This window comes from Ictalurus punctatus, chromosome 19 (assembly GCF_001660625.3).
Source record: "Ictalurus punctatus breed USDA103 chromosome 19, Coco_2.0, whole genome shotgun sequence".
Classification (NCBI taxonomy): Eukaryota; Metazoa; Chordata; class Actinopteri; order Siluriformes; family Ictaluridae; genus Ictalurus; species Ictalurus punctatus.
The window spans coordinates 25,331,438-25,353,937 of NC_030434.2; the positions used below are offsets into that span (position 1 = coordinate 25,331,438).

Sequence of the window (22,500 nt, forward strand, 5' to 3'; positions counted from 1 at the left end):
ATCATCATCAGATACACCAGTGAGTGAGTGTGTGTGTGTGTGTGTGTAAAAGTTGTATACAGCGCTGTAGATGAGTCTAAACATTTTCTCTCTCTTTTCTTCTTGTTTATTTTCTCTCCAGGTGCTGAGCGGAGTGTGTGAGAGAGAGTGTGTGTGTGTGTGTGTGTGTTGAGGTCTGCATGGAACCCGCACCGGTATTAAACCTGGTCCTGACTTCCTGCTGTACAGAGACTCGTTGAGTCTGATTTAATTTCCGTACACGTTTATTTAAAAATAAAATGAAACAGAACTCTGACGCGTCGCTTCTCCTCTGGACTTTTTTCCTTTCATCAAACTGTTTACCCCGAAACGCGCCGTGTACAGAAATCCCATCATGCACCACTTTGCCGTTCTTAGGGCACTTTTTTTTTGGTGTCACATGACTGCTGGTGTAACCAAGCAACAGTAAGCATCAGATTTCTTACTTTGTCGTTTATGATGAAACGTGGCCTGCGGCTTTCGTTTCTAAACTCCCTTTCTGTCCTGTAAGCAAAAGTTTTGGCGCCCCATGCTTTCCCAGAACGCTTCGAGTGTGTATGACGTGAACACGCAGTTTTTGTGTTTCAAAATCCAGCCACGAGTCGAATCTAATCTTCTGATTAGAAGTAACAGACTTCACATGGAGTATAAAGTCTATTTAAATTAAAGCGGTCATGACAATCACATTTTCCTCGATCTTTTGACACGTACGAGGTCGTCGTACCATTAAAACGTCCCGTAAGTTTCACAGCTTAACACGTGGTCCTCGGTGCAAAAAGAGCTTTCACAGGTGCGTCGCAAAGAACTTAAGATGCGAGTGTATTATAGATAACGGTATTATTTTGAACATTAGGCATCTGTTAAGTTTGCACAGTTTACCAGGATATTTCATGTCATATATATCCTATAGATTTTATTTAGAACTTTTTTCCATGGTTACGTTTATGTCGATAATGGAACACCTGGCAGGCGATGTATATTTGTTAGCTAGTTACTTATCCAAGTTGAATATAATATCCGGCATGATAAAAGGTTAGGCGTTGACTGGTGCGTCTCAAAAAATGTTTAATTTTTAACTGTAATTTTAATTTAAAAAGTGGAACGTTTAACATATTCTAGATTGATTACACATAAAGTGAAATATCACGAGCCTGTTTTTATTTTAATCTCGATGATTACGGCTTACAGCTCACGGAATTCGAAACTCCAGCATCTCAAAATATTCGAATAAAGAATTTATAATACAGAAATGTCGACCTGGGAAGACTCTAATCAGATCATTAACTCAAAACACCTGCGAAGGTTTCCTGAGGCTTTAATCTCTCAGTCTGGGTCAGAACACACACAATCACGGGGAAGATGAAAGTAAACGCTGCGTTTCATTTGGAAATCAAGGTTCCGGAGTCTGGAGGACGAGCGGAGAGGAACAGAATCCGAGCTGCTTGAAGTCCAGTGTGAAGTTTCCACAGTCGGTGATGATTTGGGTTGCCAGGTCATCTGCTGGTGTCGGTCCAGTGTGTTTTCTCGAGTCGAGAGTCGATGCAGCGTCTAGCAGGAGATTTTAGAGAGCTTCATGGACACGCTGATTTCCTTTTCCAGCAGGACTCGGCACCTGCACACAGTGCCAAAACTTCTAGTAACTGCTTTACTGACCGTGGTGTTACTGTGCTCGATCGTCCGGCCGACTCGCCTGACCCGAACCCCATAGAGAATCTACGAGAGACACCAGACCCGACGATACAGACGAGCTGAAGACCGCTATCAAAGCGACCTGGGCTTCCAGATCACCTCAGCAGCGCCACACGCTGATCGCCTCCACGCCACGCCGCACCGACGCAGTCATTCACGCAAAAGGATTAAAACCCCGCCCGAGTATTAAGTTAATAAATTAACATACTTTTCACAAGGTCCACATTTTTGTATTATAAGTTCTTTATTCTAATATTTTTGAGATACTGGATGTTTGATTTCTGTAAGTCGTCATCGAGAATAAAATAAAAACAGGCTTGAGAAGTTTCACTTCATGTGTAATCAATCCAGAATATGAAACGTTCTACTTTTTAAATTAAATTACGGGGGAAAAAAAACAAACTTTTCCACAATATTCTAATAATTTGAGACACGCCTGTATTTAACCGAGCTCCAAAAACGTCTCGTTCGGATGTGGCGGGATTTGTGACGTCAAACGGGTGAATGCGTTTGCATACAAAACGTCAACGTTAATACTTTTACATCATCGCACTGTTGGCCCCGCCCACTGGCGCTCAGTCGCTGAAACAGTTCCGAGCGCGTTATGACAGGGGGCGTTAATTAATTCATAGGCAAAGACGTTAGCCAATCATAGCAGTGTGTGGTTACGTTGAAGTCTTAAAAGGTATAGGACACAAAAACCCGATCGTTCAGTCAGAGGGTTAGAGACGGGGTGGGGAAAAGGTCATGAATCACTCACCTTTGTACATTTTACACACCTTTGCACAAACTTCTAATATAATAATTACATCTCAGGGAAGATAATAAAATAAAAACATGTCATGACCCCTTTAAAGCTGCAAGCAGCATTTTCAGGGGCCAAGCACCCAGACTCACCGAGTCACACATCCGGATGTGCGCCAGTGGTTAATCAGGCACGGAGCCGTAACTCTCGGCGAAGAGATTCAAGAGCGAGTTGTAGTTTCACGCACTTGCCAGTCCGTTATGGGAGAGCGGTTTTGAATATCAGTATTCCTTTGATAACTTGATAACAGGACTGAAGATGATGGGAGACGAATTTAGTGAAGACGAAAACAGCGGTTAGATGCAAACGTTATAACTTTTGACCAGTAGGTGGTGCAGTCACGGTATTTGTTGCACAGCCTCAGGTCATGGTCCAGCAGATGCGTATGAAAGTTCCTCACTTCCTGTTTGGCGGACTCGTTGGCACATTACAGACAAACCGTTTGGAATATTTAAAAATATTCTGATAACTTTTGTGAGGCTTAATCGATGGCATAGGGGGCGTTGAACTCGTCTCTACACACCGGCGGTGCTTGGGCCAGTAATAAACGTAAAAAACGGCGTCATGTTATCGTCTCTCTGATATAGTGAGTGTCATGATGCTGCTGTATTTATTTAACCTTCATTAAAGATTCTGTTAAAACCTTTAAACACTTGATACGACGTTTATATCTCAGAAGATTATTATTTTCACTCGGACTGACTGAATCGTTCTCAGATGACGCTTGTGAAGATTCACTTGTGTACGTCGGTCACCTCGCATCACAAACAAAAACACAGAACTGATGAATTAACAACAAGAGTACATCACTTCTCTTTAAACAGGTGAGTCGACTCAACGTTCACCTAAGAACGATTCGGTTCAAAGAGTCGACTCGTTCACAAACGACACTTCGTTCGTACACAGTTCTTTTCGAGTGGCTCTTTTTCCTTTATTTCTTTCGTCACGTGAGAAAACCCGTCGTTACTACAAAATCTATTACAAATGAATCATCATCATCATCATCATCATCATCGTCATCGTTCAATTACAAAAACAAAAGCAAACATAATATTCAATTCAGATATTTACAGAAAATGTATGTGAAAGAAATAATAAACAAAACCGACAGCCGGGAGCAGGAAGCACAGGTCGTTCCTCATCGCTTAGAAATTAATAAGTTAACAGCCAATAAAGACGTTTTACACGTTTCACAAAAACACACGCGCGCGCAAAAGTGAAGCAGGATGAACACGTCGTCGTTTCTCCCTGAGCTTTAAACACGCTCACATCATCCCAAAGGCAAATATCATCAGCTTTCATCAACACCAGTGTCGCAAAAACATTGTGCTTCATTTCCTCATTCTTTATTTAAACTGGGGGTTTTATTTATATATATTTAAAGTACATACGACTGGGTCACAGATTTATTATGTAAATTTGATGGAAGAATAAAACAAGTGGGCGTTTCCCAAATCTCACACAAAACTCGTCCGAAGCAGGAAGTCATCACGGTATAAAAGTTCTCGCTGTTGCTTCATTCGCTCATAAAACCCCGATTTAAAATGAATAAATAAAAATTCCCGTTCATTAATGCTGTTGTAAAACGAAACCTGCTCAGGAACCGTGTTTATTATTCGTTAGTACGCCGAGGCATCATTTATTTATTTATTTATTATATATGGTCAAATTTTATACGAGCCCCAACACTCGTTTGTAACACTATCAAACTTCACCGTCAAAACAACTTGCGCGAGTTAGCTAGACGAGGCTCATGGAGTAGCTACAACCCCCCCCCCCCCCAAAAAAAAAAACAAAAACAAAAACAACCTGGTATAGGTTCTAACCAATCACGTTTAAGAATTGAGAAACGTCCACTACGCGACATTTTAGGCGAAGCAGACGTGTCTCGTAGTTCGTTCTCAGTTCACGGATGATACTTGCTGGTTTTAATGCTAGGATATAAATACAATTTAGCGAGATTTAACCGATTCCTGAGTTGACGAAACGAGTTACTAAAACACGTTCCCTTCTTCGTTTTTGTCTGTAACCTGCGAGACATGTCGAAGAAAATCAGGACCACTGCTTGCGATCTAGTGAACTAGCTTAGCTGGCTAACGTTGAACCTAGCTAAAGTTTAGATCCTTTTTAAAAACGCGTTTTTCCTCTTAACCACGTATATCCGTTTCGATCGAAACCCGACCACCGGAGCGCGCCACACCGATCTGGGAAACGCCCGCGAACGACAATTTAACGCTTGTAATTTTGCTACGGATTTCCTCCAGTGCATCGCTCACCACGAAATAACTGACAGAATAAAATACACGTCCGTTTTAAACGATGGGAATAGTCCATGACTACAGAGCTCGCCTGTTTAAATATATATATATGTTTTTAAAAAAAATATCAACCAACCAACTAACTAATCAAACACTGTACAATTATTGCTTTCAGCACCGTTTAAAAACTTTCACACGGATTATAAATGACCCTGAACTACACCGAGCACCGTTCCCATCACACCTCGGGGTTTAAGCCACAGCCGAACAGGAAGAAGGTAGTGATCAACGTTGAAACTAGAGAAATGAGGCGCTATAATCAGATTTCTTACAGAAATAAACGTACAAAAGCTGCCCAAGAAACATCTCACACACACACACACACACACACACACACACACACACACACACACACACACTTCTGCTACAGGTTACATGTGGAGGTAGGAGAGGGAAAGAAAAGCCGACTGCAAATATACAAAATGTAGATTCAGAGCTCTGTGATTGGCTGGCTGGATAAAACACTCCGGCTGGGTTCCAATCCCGTCTCCGACACGCCCTTGTTCACTTCCAGGACAGAGCGGTTTGCGCTGTAAATGAAAAATGAAACACTGACGCTGGTCCGAACCGAGTGTAATTTCCCGTTTCGCTGCGTTTCACTTCAATCACTGCGTCGCAGTCGCGCCACACCCGAACGCGCTCACAGGACCGCCATCGCGCCGAGCCGTACCCGGGAGGCGTCGCCCGCTCCCAAACGCTAATTCATACAGAAACCCTGTCAAATCTGCAGAAATCTGGCTGCGGGTGAAGTCCGTTCGTAATCGATCCTGTTGTTGCTAGTTTAAGCGCTAGCGAGATTTAACACACATCGATCAAATGAAACCGATATGCGTTCGAGTTTCGCAGCGTTAACTCGGGAAAGCAAAAATTCTCCCTTCAACCGCACGGTTGAGGACTCTGACAAAATAACAGCTATCTAGTTAACCGATTTAGCTAGCTAAGTCAAAATCTTAGCTACGCTAGTGACCGACGTGGATTCAAGTTCAACCCCGAACACTCCGTTCTGAAAATCTCATCGATTATTATCGGGATACAGCTGCGGTCACGGCGTGATCACGACTTGTAAAAAGCGTTCACGTCCTCGTAGAAATCGTAATTACCGCTCGTGAACGAGGGATTTTCCCCAGAGCGCTCCGATTTGTTCCACGCGACCGCCGCGGAGTCATGCGGAAGCGCTCGAAATGGCGGCGGCTTCAGCGGTAAAACGTTATCTCGTAAGATTTCTGTGTAATAATTCGTATAATCGAGTACGTGAACTTGTTCAATTCCGTATTTTCGACGTCGGATGGGATTAACGTTTAGAGACGACCGGGCGACTTTAAGACTCGGACCATGTTTCACGGTGAACAAGGGCGTGTTAGCGGTGTTATTGGAACACCGCACGTGCAGAAGCTGTCTACTTAAAACAAACAAACAAACACACTTCCATAAACATTTGGCTACTTCCATCACAGATTTCCCTGCACTTTTTGTTTTGTTTTTTTAAAAAAAAAATTCTTTATCTATTAAGTAAAGAATCACTCAGTTTCCCAGAGCATGTGTGCTGTGAATTATCCGCCGTGCAGCATCAGCGTGCTAGTGCCATTCTTACATACCTTGGAGCTTAAACATGCAAGGTACGAGTTATATACGTGTGTGTGTGTGTGTGTGTGTGTGTTAGGTAGTGAGAGGTGTGTGTGTGTGTGTGTGAGAGTCGCTGTCATGTTATAACAGCAGTCGAGTGTGTGTGCTCATCTTCATCAGCTTGCCCAGCCTCTGCTTGGACGTCGCGTCGCCTTTCTTCGGACGTTTTCCTGAAAAACACCACAAATCGAGTTTTACTCCAAATTAGATTAGAGTAACGGTAAGCGATATAGCAAAAAATTCCATCTGGACACTTAAAGGTGCAGTATGTACGTTTCTAACGTTTCTAAAGACGGATGGAGATCTCACTACGTTTTTCAATTTCAGGATTCCGTTTTCACAGGTTTCTGGCCCATAAATCAGATGAAGTAGATCAAAGCGTCTCGACTCCACCCCTTTCCATTAAACGTGACTCGTATAAAACAGTCTCGATGGAGAAAACCTGTGCATTGGTGTGCACTTTGATTGCAGTTTAAATCCCAGCCAGCAGAGGGCGTTAGACATTACACACTGCTCCTTTAACGGAAGCACCACTTGCCATGAACCGATTTTCCGTGTTTAGAGTTTATAACTACGCCATGAACACGTTTAGAATAGTTTAATAATAGCATGTAGGACGGCTGACGCTGGAGACTCCTTCCGTAAACGTTATCCGTGCTTTTTTAAGGTTGGTTTATTGTTAGTCTTAGATTATGCAAATCGTCCTCCGTATAAGTGACGTAGCTGTTACTATAGAAACGATGAAGTATCGAACGAGCGTGTTAATATAAACCTGTGATTTGAATTATTATCAAAATCAACACCTTCTAACCAATCAGAAGCCAAGATCTCTCACACACACACACACACACACACCTTTAGTGGCCTGGTTGCTGATGGGGCTGGAGCTGTGCGTGTGTCGTTTTGATGGATGGAGTGCAGGAGAGAGTGAACCGTCACTGTATAAACACTCCTCTACTGAACTCGGGTTACTGCTGACACACACTGCACTGCTACTGGAACTGCTACTGCTACTCCACCACGTCTCCTGAGGCACAGCGCCCCCCTCTGGTACCCTGCTGGGGGAGCAAGGACGCTCCCTGTGCACACACCAGAGCATTTATTACTTACAGTTAGCTCACTAAACGAAGACAGAATATATACACGTGTGTGTGTGTGTGTGTGTGTGTGTGTGTGTGTGTGTGTGTGTGTGTGTACCTTTTAAGTGGTTTGAGATGTTGACTCCCTGAGATTCTCATCTTAGGCATCTCACACTCCTCTTCATCCCCAGAGCTCCCTGAATCTGAACTATCCTTCTGCTGAGAGAGAGAGAGAGAGAGAGAGAGAGAGAGAGAGAGAGAGAGAGAGAGAGAGAGAGAGAGAGGGGGAGAGAGAGAGAGAGAGAGAGAGAGGGGGAGAGAGAGAGAGAGAGAGAGAGAGAGACCGAGAGAGGGAGAGAGAGAGGGAGACACAGAGAGAGGGAGAGAAAGAGGGAGACACAGAGAGAGGGAGAGAAAGAGGGAGAGAGAGAGAGAGAGAGAGACCGAGAGAGGGAGAGAGAGGGAGACACAGAGAGAGGGAGAGAAAGAGGGAGAGAGAGAGGGAGACACAGAGAGAGAGGGAGAGAGAGAGAGACCCTTTATTTTAATAACTCTGAAGAAATTAGACAAGCCATTGTAAAGTCTTGTTTATGTAACTGACCTCTTCTTCCTCCTCTTCCTTCTGCAACCCTGAGAGGTTCGTCAGCTTGATCCTGAGTTCTGTTCACACAACAACCCCAATCAAACCAGAACAAAAGCCCTCTCCGATAAAACTGCTACAACACGCACTGTGCTCTTTACATGTATTTACAGCTACTGTCGTACAGTGTCTGATGGTGAATGTCGGTGTCTGATGCTGGATAGTGGATGTCACTGTCTGATGACGAATGTCGGTGTCTGATGCTGGATAGTGGATGTCACTGTCTGATGACGAATGTTGGTGTCTGATGCTGGATAGTGGATGTCACTGTCTGATGACGAATGTCGGTGTCTGATGCTGGATAGTGGATGTCGGTGTCTGATGCTGGATAGTGGATGTCGGTGTCTGATGGTGAATGTCAGTGTCTGATGGTGGATAGTGGATGTCACTGTCTGATGACGAATGTCGGTGTCTGATGACGAATGTCGGTGTCTGATGACGAATGTCGGTGTCTGATGACGAATGTCGGTGTCTGATGACGAATGTCGGTGTCTGATGGTGGATAGTGGATGTCACTGTCTGATGACGAATGTCGGTGTCTGATGATGAACATGGACTTCAGTGTCTGATGACGAATGTCGGTGTCTGATGCTGGATAGTGGATGTCGGTGTCTGATGACGAATGTCGGGTGTCTGATGGTGGATAGTGGATGTCACTGTCTGAAGACGAATGTCGGTGTCTGATGATGAACATGGACTTCAGTGTCTGATGGTTTGATGGTGTTTAGTGGTTAATATATTTAAAATACTAATACATCTAAAGTGTTCACACGAAGCCCATAAAAAAGGAACCTTCTGGAAAATTTCAACCTGGATAAGATCAGGATCTTCAGTGTTCAGGATGAAATGAGGTAGCATGAGGGAGACAAAGTGACTCACCATGATGAGTGACCTGAGCCACACACTGTAACCCCGCCTCCACCTTCGCTTTCTCTTGTTGGCATGACGATGGCTTTTCTGGTCTAACGTGGTGCTGTTGGCATGGCGATGTCTCGTCCATCTCAGCTTTCAGAGCTCTGTTCCCAAGACACAGCCTCTCACTATGAGCAAAACACACACACACACACACACACACACACACACACACACACACACACACACACACACACACACACACACACACACCCCTTATTATACAGGTTATTTAATCATATTAGGAGATAACGTCATGACGGGGTATTAAATCCGTACCATGTGATTCTGCCGTTACACAGCACCAGCCGCAGTGCGTTGTCATGGTTACCCTCAATGGTTACGGCAGACGGCTGGACAACTTTCTTGAACTTCCTGTTCACCTTGGAGCTCACGTGGGAGTCCTGCTGAGATGTGAAAGTGACGAATAGTGTAAAAGACCTCGTCTAATAACTGACTTGGTCATGAACATCAGAGGTGTTTGATTAGAACCGGAAGTGAATCATTGTCTATCCTGGAAAATTACTGATTTTATTTCAGTGTGTGTGTGCACGCGCGTGTGTTACATAACATGTCTGTAACGTTTTTGACGTGATCTCACCTCCTCCAGAGGGCCGACCTCCAGCCTCTTCAGCACTTCCCGAGTGTGCAGCTCCAGGATGTCCAGGTTTGATCGGAGTTTGGGCTCGTGATGATGTTGAACATGAAGATGATTATGATGATGATGATGATGGTGGTGGTGGTGGTGGTGGTGACGACGGTCTCCGAGTTGTCGAGCGATTTGTCGTGCCTGGCGGCGTCTCTCGAGTGAGGAACGGGCGGACGGGCTTTCTGCGCTTCCCTGAGATTTCACCGCTTTACTCGGATCCTCCTGTGGAGCCAAACAAATCCGATTCGAACGATTATCCAAACTATATTCAATAATATATTCCAGTCTTAATTTACCACCGTCGGAATCGTGTCGAACCTATAACTCCGCCTCCAAACGTGAGGACACGCCCCCTACCCGTGTGAGTGTGATGCTCAGATTTTTAACTGTGTGATGTCGTTTATTATTTCCATTTACACACACAGAGCTCTCCACTAATATTGGCACCCTGCGTAAATATGATCAAAGAAGGCTGTGAAAAACCTTTACTGTTTAACCTTTTGATCTTTTGTTAAAAAAATAAAAAATTCACATAAAATACTCTGCTCTCATGGATATCAAACACAGCACTGGTTTACCAGAAGCTCAACAACCTTTTGCTGCACATCACAGCTATATTCCTCGCTCCTACCCATTGTTATGACTGACTGAGGGAATTTGGCCTGTGTGTTACCTCATTTATACCACTGTGAAACAGGAAGTCATGGTTGAACAATTTCCTGTTCCTAGTCACCCATACACACACACACGATAGGAATGTGCATTATCTCAGGTGTGCCGTACCTCCTGCACCTCCAGGTGACGGATCTCCCTGCTCAGCTCCTTGATCAGGCGGCTCGGCCGGATGTGATCCGGAACCTCGCTGTTCGGAGCCGTTAACTAGAAACACACGGAGATCCAGAGGAAAGAGTTTACACACTCGGTTTGGGTTCTTCAGTGCACGAGTTCAGGTGTTATAGACTAGAAAACACTTCCTGTTTAACCAAAACCAGAACGTCTGTACCAATTATAGACATAAAAATAATATCTACACGAGGGGTTTTTACCTCCCTCCTCAGCCACGTCTTCAGGGCAGAGATTAAAGCTTTCACTCCTTCTACCAGATACTCCTGAGGCTGACTCTTCTCCTCTCGCAGCTCTGACGACACAAACTGGGTTTTACAAGGCTGCTCGCGCTTTAGATTCGATTCATCATGTCGCACGAACTAAAGATCTGAAAGATTATTCTCCGCCTCTCACCTTTCAGCGTCTTCAGCAGGTTCTTGGCCACGTACCAGCTAATGGCCTGGAAATACGGAAACTTAAACAGATCTGGAGTTTTCAGTCTCCGCTCCATCTCATAACACCTGAACACAACCAACAGATCACGGTTTTGTATTTTTCCCCCCAACAAACGTGTCCTGCACCGGAAGTGAAATTATTATTATTTTTAAACAGAGCGAAAGGAAAGATCGGGTGGGGGGGGGGGGAATTACTTGAGCTGCATGCCGATGTTTAGGTCGTGTAAGAAGTTTCCTCCGAAGGCCATGCAGTCCTGAGAAGTGAGAACTGCGTGGATCCAACCTGAAGGGGGCAGCACACACACACACACACACACACACACACACACACACAGAGTCAGATAAAATCAACCCGCTCCGTTCCGTTATCACCCTCGTCGATTTCCCCATAACACTCGGACGAGTCTTTACAGCAGTGCATTCTGGGTAAGCTGCACTCCTGACATTTACAGCAGTGTTGGTCTAACGAGCATCACTCGAACGGAGATGAACTAGACAAGGAGCGCTTAAAAACTTGACATGAGATTAAAGATTAAAGTGTGTGTGGACGTCACGTCAGTGTTAAACAGAAGTATTAACTTTTATAATCCTACAAAGATGTTAAGAAGTAAGTAGTGTGTTGAGGCTCTGAGTGCAGACACGGTGGTTAAACACTGGGGGGAGGAGGGGGGTGTTTATTGTGACAGAAACCAGAGTCACCTTTTTCCTGGCAGCTTATCAGGTCTTGAAGTTATTTTCGCCTTGTTGTGCGTGCTTTACTTTTTTTTTTTTTTCCTTTTTTTTTTTTTTTTTTTTTTTTTAAAACAAAAGCACTCCGCTTGTTATTTCCAACTGGAGATTAAATAAGAATAAAGAGCTGAGATTAGAGAATAAATAGGCCCACTGCAGACATGTAAATTCTTACACACAGTCAGAAACATCAGTGTGTAAGCGAGCAATACAAAAAAAAAAAAAAAAAAAAGCCTCGAACACCGCATAATAAATTCGGCTTTCTTTCCATCGTGAAATAAAAACACACATTTCTGAATTTCTCCGGAAAAGTAACTTCCTCTTAATACTTGAACGACATCGCGAAGAAGCCGCGGCCGGAAAGTGTGTCGCGTGTTGCCACGGTAACGTGCAGACTGACCGCAGTGAGTGTAGTAACGGTTTCGGCGTGACGTCTAATCAGACGAGCGAAACGTCGGATCGTTTAGTTTATAACGAGATCGTGTTTAACATCCAGGTGTTTCACTATTTTTGTTCAGCCGCTCCAAAACTCCACACCTGTCACGCTGGATGGTTTTATTTCGGAGCAAACGAACGCAGAGTTTGAATGTTTTGCCGCATCGACTTCCTGGAAAGGAAGCCCAATGCGTTTTTTTGTTGACGGAGGGACGGAGGGAGAAAGTAGGCGGGGTTTAAGCAGTAGCGTGTATGGGTATAGGCGTGTAACTCTGTCGAGGTACGGATATATTGTCGCGCTCCTGTGGAAGACGGTGTGTAATTATGTGAAGTCTGACCTGTAGGGAGCAGGACGGTGGTGCCCTGCTGCACTACACACTTGTAGCACTTCTCCACTTTCTCTCCGAAGAACACTTCGCTCTGATTGGCCGACGAGCTCCACGACTCGTACAGCGCGAGGTTGGTCTTGGTCGGCTCGATCAGGTAGAATATCTTCTCTCCCTAAGAGCGCACAGTGCATTATGGGTATCCTATACGACACTCATTACCAAAACACGCAAAATAGGGTGCTGGGTGGGGGTGGGGGGGTTAGGGTGTAGCGCGAGTTACCCAGAGGACATGGTACCACACGGAGGTTCCTCCGAAGTCGATGTGGAAGTCGGTGTAGCTGTTCTTCACCCCCATCAGGCAGTACTTCTGCACAAACGGCTTGGGGAAGATGGAGTCGTCAGGCCAGTACTTCTCTACCCACGACATCTCACGTGCGATGTCCGGCACGTCCACCAGCTCAGCCATCCTACGCACACACACGGCATTTTAATCCACTCCCGGACCGGTGTATAAAACCGATTCAGGGGCGGAGCTACACATTACGACATCGCCAATAGCTTTGAGCCAGTCGTGCTTGATCTTCGAGGACGTCGAAGTTGGTACAACCGACCGCCTTTTAGCCACTCCGCTGACGTTAGCGTTTTACAATAGGTGTCATGGTAACACTACACTCGGACACTAGAACCATGGCACAAAAGTCATGTTTCTGTCTCAGCGTGTACAACTGATTCGGGGGCGGAGCTACGCACGAGCGCAGTTCGTGACGTCGCTAAAAAAAAGCTGCGCAGCTTGACGTGTCGGTGATGGACAGGAGTTGTCACGGTAACGCTACGTTTTAACAGGTTAACGCAGCGTGACAACGTGAGGGATGTTAATCGAGACTAGTGTGAGCTAACTGGCTGGAGAACATGCATATTTTTGCATAATTTGCATATTAATAGAACTTGGTGGAGGTGTACAGAGGATGGTACGGAGACGGTATAACTGCTATAGAGTTATAGAGTACGTGGATTTAATGGATTTAAGTAATTGTGTGTGTGTGTGTGTGTGTGTGTTCTGGACACCCACTTGGTATCGGAGAACTCCAGGCTGATGAGGTTGAGCACTTTGGGACGTACAGGTTGGTAATAATACTTCACAAACTCCCTCAGCTTCATCTTGCTGTCCGCTTGCCTGGCCACGTCGATCACGTCGATCACTTTATCCCCACCTGCGTACAGGAAGGATCTACTTCAGCTGTATTTACTAAACCTTTAAATCGTGCTGCGTTCCACTTTTCTCGGAAACGGTATTACGTCTGGTATTACGTCGTTTTGGAGGGGAAAAAAAAACGAACACAACCGTGGACGCCTCCACGTTTATCTTGTATATACAGTATGACTCTTAGGAATTGAAATGTGTCAGAGTCGGGGTTATTTTTATTCCTTATTTGTGCAAATTACCTGGAAGATATGTAGAACTTACAGACGCTATACAAGGTGCTAGAGATACTGGGGGCGGAGCTTAGTGAAAGTGGGCAGGGCTCATTTAAATGTCAAACGCACCTAACTGTTATAGACTTGATCTTGGGGAGAAAAAAAAAAACAGACTAATTTTGTCTAATGCACATTTATAGGTAAGAAGTGCTGCTAGGTTACTATTTCCATTTGATGTGTGTGTGTGTGTGTGTGAGAGAGAGAAAAAATGAACAGGGGGTAAATGAGTAGAGTGTCTGGTCAATTCTTTCTACTCAAGATTGTAATCTGATCTGCACTTAGTGGGCTCACACACACACACACACACACACACACACACACACACACACACACACACACACACACACACACCACCTGTTCCCATTAATGTGATCCTGTGGTTTGAAGCTGGTGTGTGTGTGAGAGAGACTGAAGCGCTCTAACAGATTCAGGGTCTGTACCTAAGGAGACAGACAGCACAGCTGCAGGAGCTCAACACACACACACACACACACACACACACACACACACACACACACACCACCCGATTCCCCCATGGGGTCCCATTTGGTCTAACTCACATGATAAAGCTGTGTTTCTGTTGCCCTTTTAATGTTTTGAAAGGAAAGCGTGAAAAACACACACACACACACACACCGACGTAGTGCTGGACGTCTCTGACGGAGAAGGAGGGTGGGGGCAGTCTGAGCCCCAGGCCCTCCATGTCCTGCACTATGATGGGGTAATCGAACCCCTCGGTCTCCAGGTAATGCCGTGTCACATGACCTCCCTGCATCCGCACCACGATCTCCTCGGCACTGCACAGGGACAAACAAGCAATTACAACTTTATACCACACACACACCATTAGCAAACATCCTATTAATAGACACGTATGCAGCCATACAGGTCCAGGAGTATGGCCATGCTGGTCTGAGCTGACAGGAAGTCTACAGAAACTCATGTAATCACTCTTTACACCTGCGGTGAGCAGAAAAGCATCTCAGAACACACAAAACACCAAACCTTGAGGTGCACGGTCCACTCCTGTCAGCCAGGAACCGGGACCTGATGCCATCATGGACACAGACTGGAAAAAAATCCCAGGTGATTTCTTTCCTTCGAATCTTCAGCTGTTGAGATGCTTTTCTGCTCACCGCCGGTGTAAACAGTGATTATTTGAGTTACTGTATGGTAGCTCAGACCAGTCTGGCCATTTTGCCTCTGACTCCTCTTATCAACACGCCATTTCCACTCACAGAACTGTCGCTCACGCCATGTTTTTTGTAGCGCTCTGTGTAAACTCCACAGACTGTTGCGTGTGAAAATCCCGGATGATCAGCAGTTTGTGAAATACTCAAACCGGCACATCTGGCACCAACACCCATGTCACGGTTAAAGTCGCAGAGATCAGACTTTTCCCCTTATTCTGATGTTTGACGTGAACATGAACTGAAGCTCTTGACTTGAATCTGCATGATTTTATGCATTGTGCTGCTGCCACACGATTGGCCGATTGGCTAACCGCATAAACGTGCAGGTGTTCCTAATAAAGTGGACGGTGAGCGCATATAAAAAAAATACGTGTAGCCAACGGACATGTAAACACCCACCCAACCAATACACATAACACACACACACACACACTCTAGAGATTATGTAAGTGATTATGAAGAGTTTATTACAGGTGTTATTACCTGGGGAAGCTCCTGGCCTGCAGCTGCTGAATGAAGACAGCTGTTCCAGCCTGAACCGGCCGCCTCCCATCATCCTTCTCTGTGTAGTCATGTCTGTGCCAGTTGTTCCTCTTCTTCACTGAAACACACACCGATAACATTTACACTACTGATGGGAAACACACACACACACACACACACACACACACACACACACACTTACTGAGGGAGGGTCCGTGGATGGGATGACAGTTAGGACAGTGATAGACGTCGATATCAGCAGCATGATGCTCCTCCACCTGCACACAGCTAACACACACACACACACACACACGTTACATTCCAGAGCTGCTTAAGGCAGCACATCTGATTAGCTGGCTTTGTTCTGACAGGATTTATTGACACCAACATTCCTGTACACGCACACACACACACACACACACACACACACACACACACACACAAACTAAATACACCTCCTGAAAAGAGCACAAACTTGTCTCACCAGCCTTAAGTGTAATAACAACAACAACAACAATAAACACATCGAACACCTTTCATTTATTCAGGAAACAAATCTACATCATTTTATAAAACAAAATAAATGAAAAATTATAGAAAGTAAAATAATTCAGGAAACTAGTCCTAACCATAAAAAAATAAAATAAATAATAGCAAAAAAATAAATTGAATACAATCCAATAACTTAAACAAAACAAGGACACTAGTCCTGACCATTTTTAAAAATAAATCTGAAAATGAAGATCATTTAGTTTTTAAAATTTGATAAAGAAAATCAGAAATATTTTTTTTTAAAGAAAGCAAAACAAAAATGGAAACCAGTCTATAAACCAAGCAACAAAAACAAAATAAGGAATCAGTCCAAACCGTAAACAAAAGGAAACGCGCAACGCAGTGTGCAGTTTACAGTATGCAGTAGATGGTGTGCGGTATGCAGTGTGCAGTATGTGGTGTGTAGTGTGTGCATTGCGTAATATATAGCGTGCAGTATGCAGTGAAGTGTGTAGTACGCAGTATGTAATATATAGTGTGCAGTGTATAGTGTGCAGTATGTAATATAGTGTGCAGTATAAAGTGTGCAGTGTATAGTGTGCAGTGTATAGTGTGCAGTGTATAGTGTGCAGTGTGCAGTGTATAGTGTGCAGTGTGCAGTGTATAGGGTGCAGTGTATAGTGTGCAGTGTATAGTGTGCAGTATGTAATATATAGTGTGCAGTGTATAGGGTGCAGTGTATAGTGTGTAATATATAGTGTGCAGTGTGTAGTATATAGTGTAATATAGTGTGCAGTGTGTAATATATAGTGTGCAGTGTGTAATATATAGTGTGCAGTGTGTAGTCTATAGTGTGCAGTGTGTAGTCTATAGTGTGCAGTGTGTAGTCTATAGTGTGCAGTATATAGTGTGCAGTGTGTAATATATAGTGTGCAGTGTGTAGTATATAGTGTGCAGTGTGTAGTCTATAGTGTGCAGTGTGTAATATATAGTGTGCAGTGTGTAGTATATAGTGTGCAGTGTGTAGTATATAGTGTGCAGTGTGTAGTCTATAGTGTGCAGTGTGTAGTCTAGTGTGCAGTGTGTAGTATATAGTGTGCAGTGTGTAGTATATAGTGTGCAGTGTGTAGTATATAGTGTGCAGTGTGTAGTATATAGTGTGTAATATATAGTGTGCAGTGTGTAATATATAGTGTGTAGTATATAGTGTGCAGTGTGTAGTATATAGTGTGCAGTATATAGTGTGCAGTGTGTAATATATAGTGTGCAGTGTGTAATATATAGTGTGCAGTGTGTAATATATAGTGTGCAGTGTGTAATATATAGTGTGTAATATATAGTGTGCAGTGTGTAGTATATAGTGTGCAGTGTGTAATATATAGTGTGCAGTGTGTAATATATAGTGTGCAATATAGTGTGCAGTGTGTAATATATAGTGTGTAATATATAGTGTGCAGTGTGTAATATATAGTGTGCAGTGTGTAATATATAGTGTGTAATATAGTGTGCAGTGTGTAATATATAGTGTGTAATATATAGTGTGCAGTGTGTAATATATAGTGTAATATATAGTGTGCAGTATGTAATATATAGTGTGTAATATATAGTGTGTAATATATAGTGTGCAGTGTGTAATATATAGTGTGCAGTGTGTAATATATAGTGTGCAGTGTGTAATATATAGTGTGTAATATATAGTGTGCAGTGTGTAGTATATAGTGTGCAGTGTGTAATATATAGTGTGCAGTGTGTAGTATATAGTGTGCAGTGTGTAGTATATAGTGTGCAGTGTGTAGTATATAGTGTGCAGTGTGTAGTATATAGTGTGTAATATATAGTGTGCAGTGTGTAATATATAGTGTGCAGTGTGTAATATATAGTGTGCAGTGTGTAATATATAGTGTGTAATATATAGTGTGCAGTGTGTAATATATAGTGTGCAGTGTGTAATATATAGTGTGCAGTGTGTAATATATAGTGTGTAATATATAGTGTGCAGTGTGTAGTATATAGTGTGCAGTGTGTAATATATAGTGTGCAGTGTGTAATATATAGTGTGCAATATAGTGTGCAGTGTGTAATATATAGTGTGTAATATATAGTGTGCAGTGTGTAATATATAGTGTGCAGTGTGTAATATATAGTGTGTAATATAGTGTGCAGTGTGTAATATATAGTGTGTAATATATAGTGTGCAGTGTGTAATATATAGTGTAATATATAGTGTGCAGTATGTAATATATAGTGTGTAATATATAGTGTGTAATATATAGTGTGCAGTGTGTAATATATAGTGTGCAGTGTGTAATATATAGTGTGCAGTGTGTAATATATAGTGTGTAATATATAGTGTGCAGTGTGTAGTATATAGTGTGCAGTGTGTAATATATAGTGTGCAGTGTGTAGTATATAGTGTGTAATATATAGTGTGCAGTGTGTAATATATAGTGTGCAGTGTGTAATATATAGTGTGCAGTGTGTAATATATAGTGTGTAATATATAGTGTGCAGTGTGTAATATATAGTGTGCAGTGTGTAATATATAGTGTGTAATATAGTGTGCAGTGTGTAATATATAGTGTGTAATATATAGTGTGCAGTGTGTAATATATAGTGTGTAATATATAGTGTGCAGTATGTAATATATAGTGTGTAATATATAGTGTGCAGTGTGTAATATATAGTGTGTAATATAGTGTGCAGTGTGTAATATATAGTGTGTAATATATAGTGTGCAGTGTGTAATATATAGTGTGCAGTATGTAATATATAGTGTGTAATATATAGTGTGTAATATATAGTGTGCAGTGTGTAATATATAGTGTGCAGTGTGTAATATATAGTGTGTAATATATAGTGTGCAGTGTGTAATATATAGTGTGTAATATATAGTGTGCAGTGTGTAGTATATAGTGTGCAGTGTGTAATATATAGTGTGCAGTGTGTAATATATAGTGTGCAGTGTGTAGTATATAGTGTGTAATATATAGTGTGCAGTGTGTAGTATATAGTGTGCAGTGTGTAGTATATAGTGTGTAATATATAGTGTGCAGTGTGTAATATATAGTGTGTAGTATATAGTGTGCAGTGTGTAATATATAGTGTGCAGTGTGTAATATATAGTGTGCAGTGTGTAGTCTATAGTGTGCAGTGTGTAGTCTATAGTGTGCAGTGTGTAGTCTATAGTGTGCAGTGTGTAGTATATAGTGTGCAGTGTGTAATATATAGTGTGCAGTGTGTAATATATAGTGTGCAGTGTGTAATATATAGTGTGCAGTGTGTAGTATATAGTGTGCAGTGTGTAATATATAGTGTGCAGTGTGTAATATATAGTGTGCAGTGTGTAATATATAGTGTGCAGTGTGTAGTATATAGTGTGCAGTGTGTAGTCTATAGTGTGCAGTGTGTAATATATAGTGTGCAGTGTGTAATATATAGTGTGCAGTGTGTAGTATATAGTGTGCAGTGTGTAATATATAGTGTGCAGTGTGTAATATATAGTGTGCAGTGTGTAATATATAGTGTGTAATATATAGTGTGCAGTGTGTAATATATAGTGTGTAATATATAGTGTGCAGTATGTAATATATAGTGTGTAATATATAGTGTGTAATATATAGTGTGCAGTGTGTAGTATATAGTGTGCAGTGTGTAATATATAGTGTGCAGTGTGTAATATATAGTGTGTAATATATAGTGTGCAGTATGTAATATATAGTGTGTAATATATAGTGTGTAATATATAGTGTGCAGTGTGTAGTATATAGTGTGCAGTGTGTAATATATAGTGTGCAGTGTGTAATATATAGTGTGCAGTGTGTAATATATAGTGTGTAATATATAGTGTGCAGTGTGTAATATATAGTGTGTAATATATAGTGTGCAGTATGTAATATATAGTGTGTAATATATAGTGTGTAATATATAGTGTGCAGTGTGTAATATATAGTGTGTAATATAGTGTGCAGTGTGTAATATATAGTGTGTAATATATAGTGTGCAGTGTGTAATATATAGTGTGTAATATATAGTGTGCAGTGTGTAATATATAGTGTGTAATATAGTGTGCAGTGTGTAATATATAGTGTGTAATATATAGTGTGCAGTGTGTAATATATAGTGTGTAATATATAGTGTGCAGTATGTAATATATAGTGTGTAATATATAGTGTGTAATATATAGTGTGCAGTATGTAATATATAGTGTGTAATATATAGTGTGTAATATATAGTGTGCAGTGTGTAATATATAGTGTGCAGTGTGTAATATATAGTGTGTAATATATAGTGTGCAGTGTGTAATATATAGTGTGTAATATATAGTGTGCAGTGTGTAATATATAGTGTGCAGTGTGTAATATATAGTGTGCAGTGTGTAATATATAGTGTGCAGTGTGTAGTATATAGTGTGTAATATATAGTGTGCAGTGTGTAGTATATAGTGTGCAGTGTGTAGTATATAGTGTGTAATATATAGTGTGCAGTGTGTAATATATAGTGTGTAGTATATAGTGTGCAGTGTGTAGTCTATAGTGTGCAGTGTGTAATATATAGTGTGCAGTGTGTAGTATATAGTGTGCAGTGTGTAATATATAGTGTGCAGTGTGTAATATATAGTGTGCAGTGTGTAGTCTATAGTGTGCAGTGTGTAATATATAGTGTGCAGTGTGTAATATATAGTGTGCAGTGTGTAGTATATAGTGTGCAGTGTGTAATATATAGTGTGCAGTGTGTAGTATATAGTGTGCAGTGTGTAGTATATAGTGTGCAGTGTGTAATATATAGTGTGCAGTGTGTAGTATATAGTGTGCAGTGTGTAGTATATAGTGTGCAGTGTGTAATATATAGTGTGCAGTGTGTAATATATAGTGTGCAGTGTGTAGTATATAGTGTGCAGTGTGTAATATATAGTGTGCAGTGTGTAGTATATAGTGTGCAGTGCGTAATATATAGTGTGCAGTGTGTAGTATATAGTGTGCAGTGTGTAATATATAGTGTGCAGTGTGTAGTATATAGTGTGCAGTGTGTAGTATATAGTGTGTAATATATAGTGTGCAGTGTGTAGTATATAGTGTGCAGTGTGTAGTATATAGTGTGTAATATATAGTGTGCAGTGTGTAATATATAGTGTGTAGTATATAGTGTGCAGTGTGTAGTCTATAGTGTGCAGTGTGTAATATATAGTGTGCAGTGTGTAGTATATAGTGTGCAGTGTGTAATATATAGTGTGCAGTGTGTAATATATAGTGTGCAGTGTGTAGTCTATAGTGTGCAGTGTGTAATATATAGTGTGCAGTGTGTAATATATAGTGTGCAGTGTGTAGTATATAGTGTGCAGTGTGTAATATATAGTGTGCAGTGTGTAGTATATAGTGTGCAGTGTGTAGTATATAGTGTGCAGTGTGTAATATATAGTGTGCAGTGTGTAGTATATAGTGTGCAGTGTGTAGTATATAGTGTGCAGTGTGTAATATATAGTGTGCAGTGTGTAATATATAGTGTGCAGTGTGTAGTATATAGTGTGCAGTGTGTAATATATAGTGTGCAGTGTGTAGTATATAGTGTGCAGTGTGTAATATATAGTGTGCAGTGTGTAGTATATAGTGTGCAGTGTGTAATATATAGTGTGCAGTGTGTAGTATATAGTGTGCAGTGTGTAATATATAGTGTGCAGTGTGTAGTATATAGTGTGCAGTGTGTAGTATATAGTGTGCAGTGTGTAATATATAGTGTGCAGTGTGTAGTCTATAGTGTGCAGTGTGTAATATATAGTGTGCAGTGTGTAATATATAGTGTGCAGTGTGTAATATATAGTGTGCAGTGTGTAGTATATAGTGTGCAGTGTGTAATATATAGTGTGCAGTGTGTAGTATATAGTGTGCAGTGTGTAGTATATAGTGTGCAGTGTGTAATATATAGTGTGCAGTGTGTAGTATATAGTGTGCAGTGTGTAATATATAGTGTGTAATATATAGTGTGCAGTGTGTAATATATAGTGTGCAGTGTATAGTGTACAGTATATAGTGTGCAGTGTGAACTTTACATGTATAACTAATGGAACAGTCATCCATGTGTTTTATACTATTAAAAACACTCCTATATACACTATGACCAAAAGTATGTGCACCCTTCCTAATGGACAGTTCAGGTGTTTCAGCCATACCCATTGCTAACTGGTGAAAAAAATCCAGCAGTCTTCACAGACACACACTGGCAGTAGAACGGCTGCGACTTTAAAAGGTGACGTGGCCCTGGTGAAATTTCTGCCGTTAGATCTGCCTCGGTCGACTCTAATTGCTCTTACTGTGAAACGGAAACGTCGAGGAGCAACAAGAGCTCATCTGACCTCA

The 22,500-nt window shown here is 41.8% G+C and overlaps 2 protein-coding genes across 4 annotated transcripts in view; one reads left to right on the top strand and one right to left on the bottom strand.

Annotated features, from left to right (window-relative positions):
• The window catches only part of ndufb2 (NADH:ubiquinone oxidoreductase subunit B2), a 3,306-nt gene extending 3,011 nt beyond the window's left edge, over positions 1 to 295 (top strand). The window contains 2 exon segments of the mRNA NM_001201047.2: positions 1 to 19; positions 122 to 295. The exon segment at positions 1 to 19 is cut by the window's left edge and continues 88 nt beyond it. The gene's annotated coding sequence lies outside the window, so the exon portion shown is untranslated.
• Positions 296 to 2,489: 2,194 nt separating this feature from the next.
• Positions 2,490 to 22,500, bottom strand: part of kdm7aa (lysine (K)-specific demethylase 7Aa) — a 24,500-nt gene continuing 4,489 nt past the window's right edge. The window contains exons 2-18 of one of the 3 annotated variants that reach the window (XM_053688458.1): positions 15,861 to 15,946; positions 15,659 to 15,776; positions 14,619 to 14,779; positions 13,576 to 13,717; positions 12,787 to 12,973; positions 12,516 to 12,678; positions 11,209 to 11,296; positions 10,973 to 11,079; positions 10,780 to 10,871; positions 10,517 to 10,612; positions 9,686 to 9,955; positions 9,364 to 9,488; positions 9,052 to 9,212; positions 8,134 to 8,192; positions 7,651 to 7,751; positions 7,309 to 7,532; positions 2,490 to 6,623 (exon numbers count right to left, since the gene is read on the bottom strand). In XM_053688458.1, the coding sequence (XP_053544433.1) occupies positions 6,535 to 6,623; positions 7,309 to 7,532; positions 7,651 to 7,751; positions 8,134 to 8,192; positions 9,052 to 9,212; positions 9,364 to 9,488; positions 9,686 to 9,955; positions 10,517 to 10,612; positions 10,780 to 10,871; positions 10,973 to 11,079; positions 11,209 to 11,296; positions 12,516 to 12,678; positions 12,787 to 12,973; positions 13,576 to 13,717; positions 14,619 to 14,779; positions 15,659 to 15,776; positions 15,861 to 15,946 (2,269 nt within the window). In that variant the 3' untranslated portion in view covers positions 2,490 to 6,534. Of the gene's footprint in view, positions 6,624 to 7,308; positions 7,533 to 7,650; positions 7,752 to 8,133; positions 8,193 to 9,051; positions 9,213 to 9,363; positions 9,492 to 9,685; positions 9,956 to 10,516; positions 10,613 to 10,779; positions 10,872 to 10,972; positions 11,080 to 11,208; positions 11,297 to 12,515; positions 12,679 to 12,786; positions 12,974 to 13,575; positions 13,718 to 14,618; positions 14,780 to 15,658; positions 15,777 to 15,860; positions 15,947 to 22,500 lie in introns of all 3 variants that reach the window. The other 2 variants (XM_053688459.1, XM_053688457.1) reach the window with 2 other exon arrangements.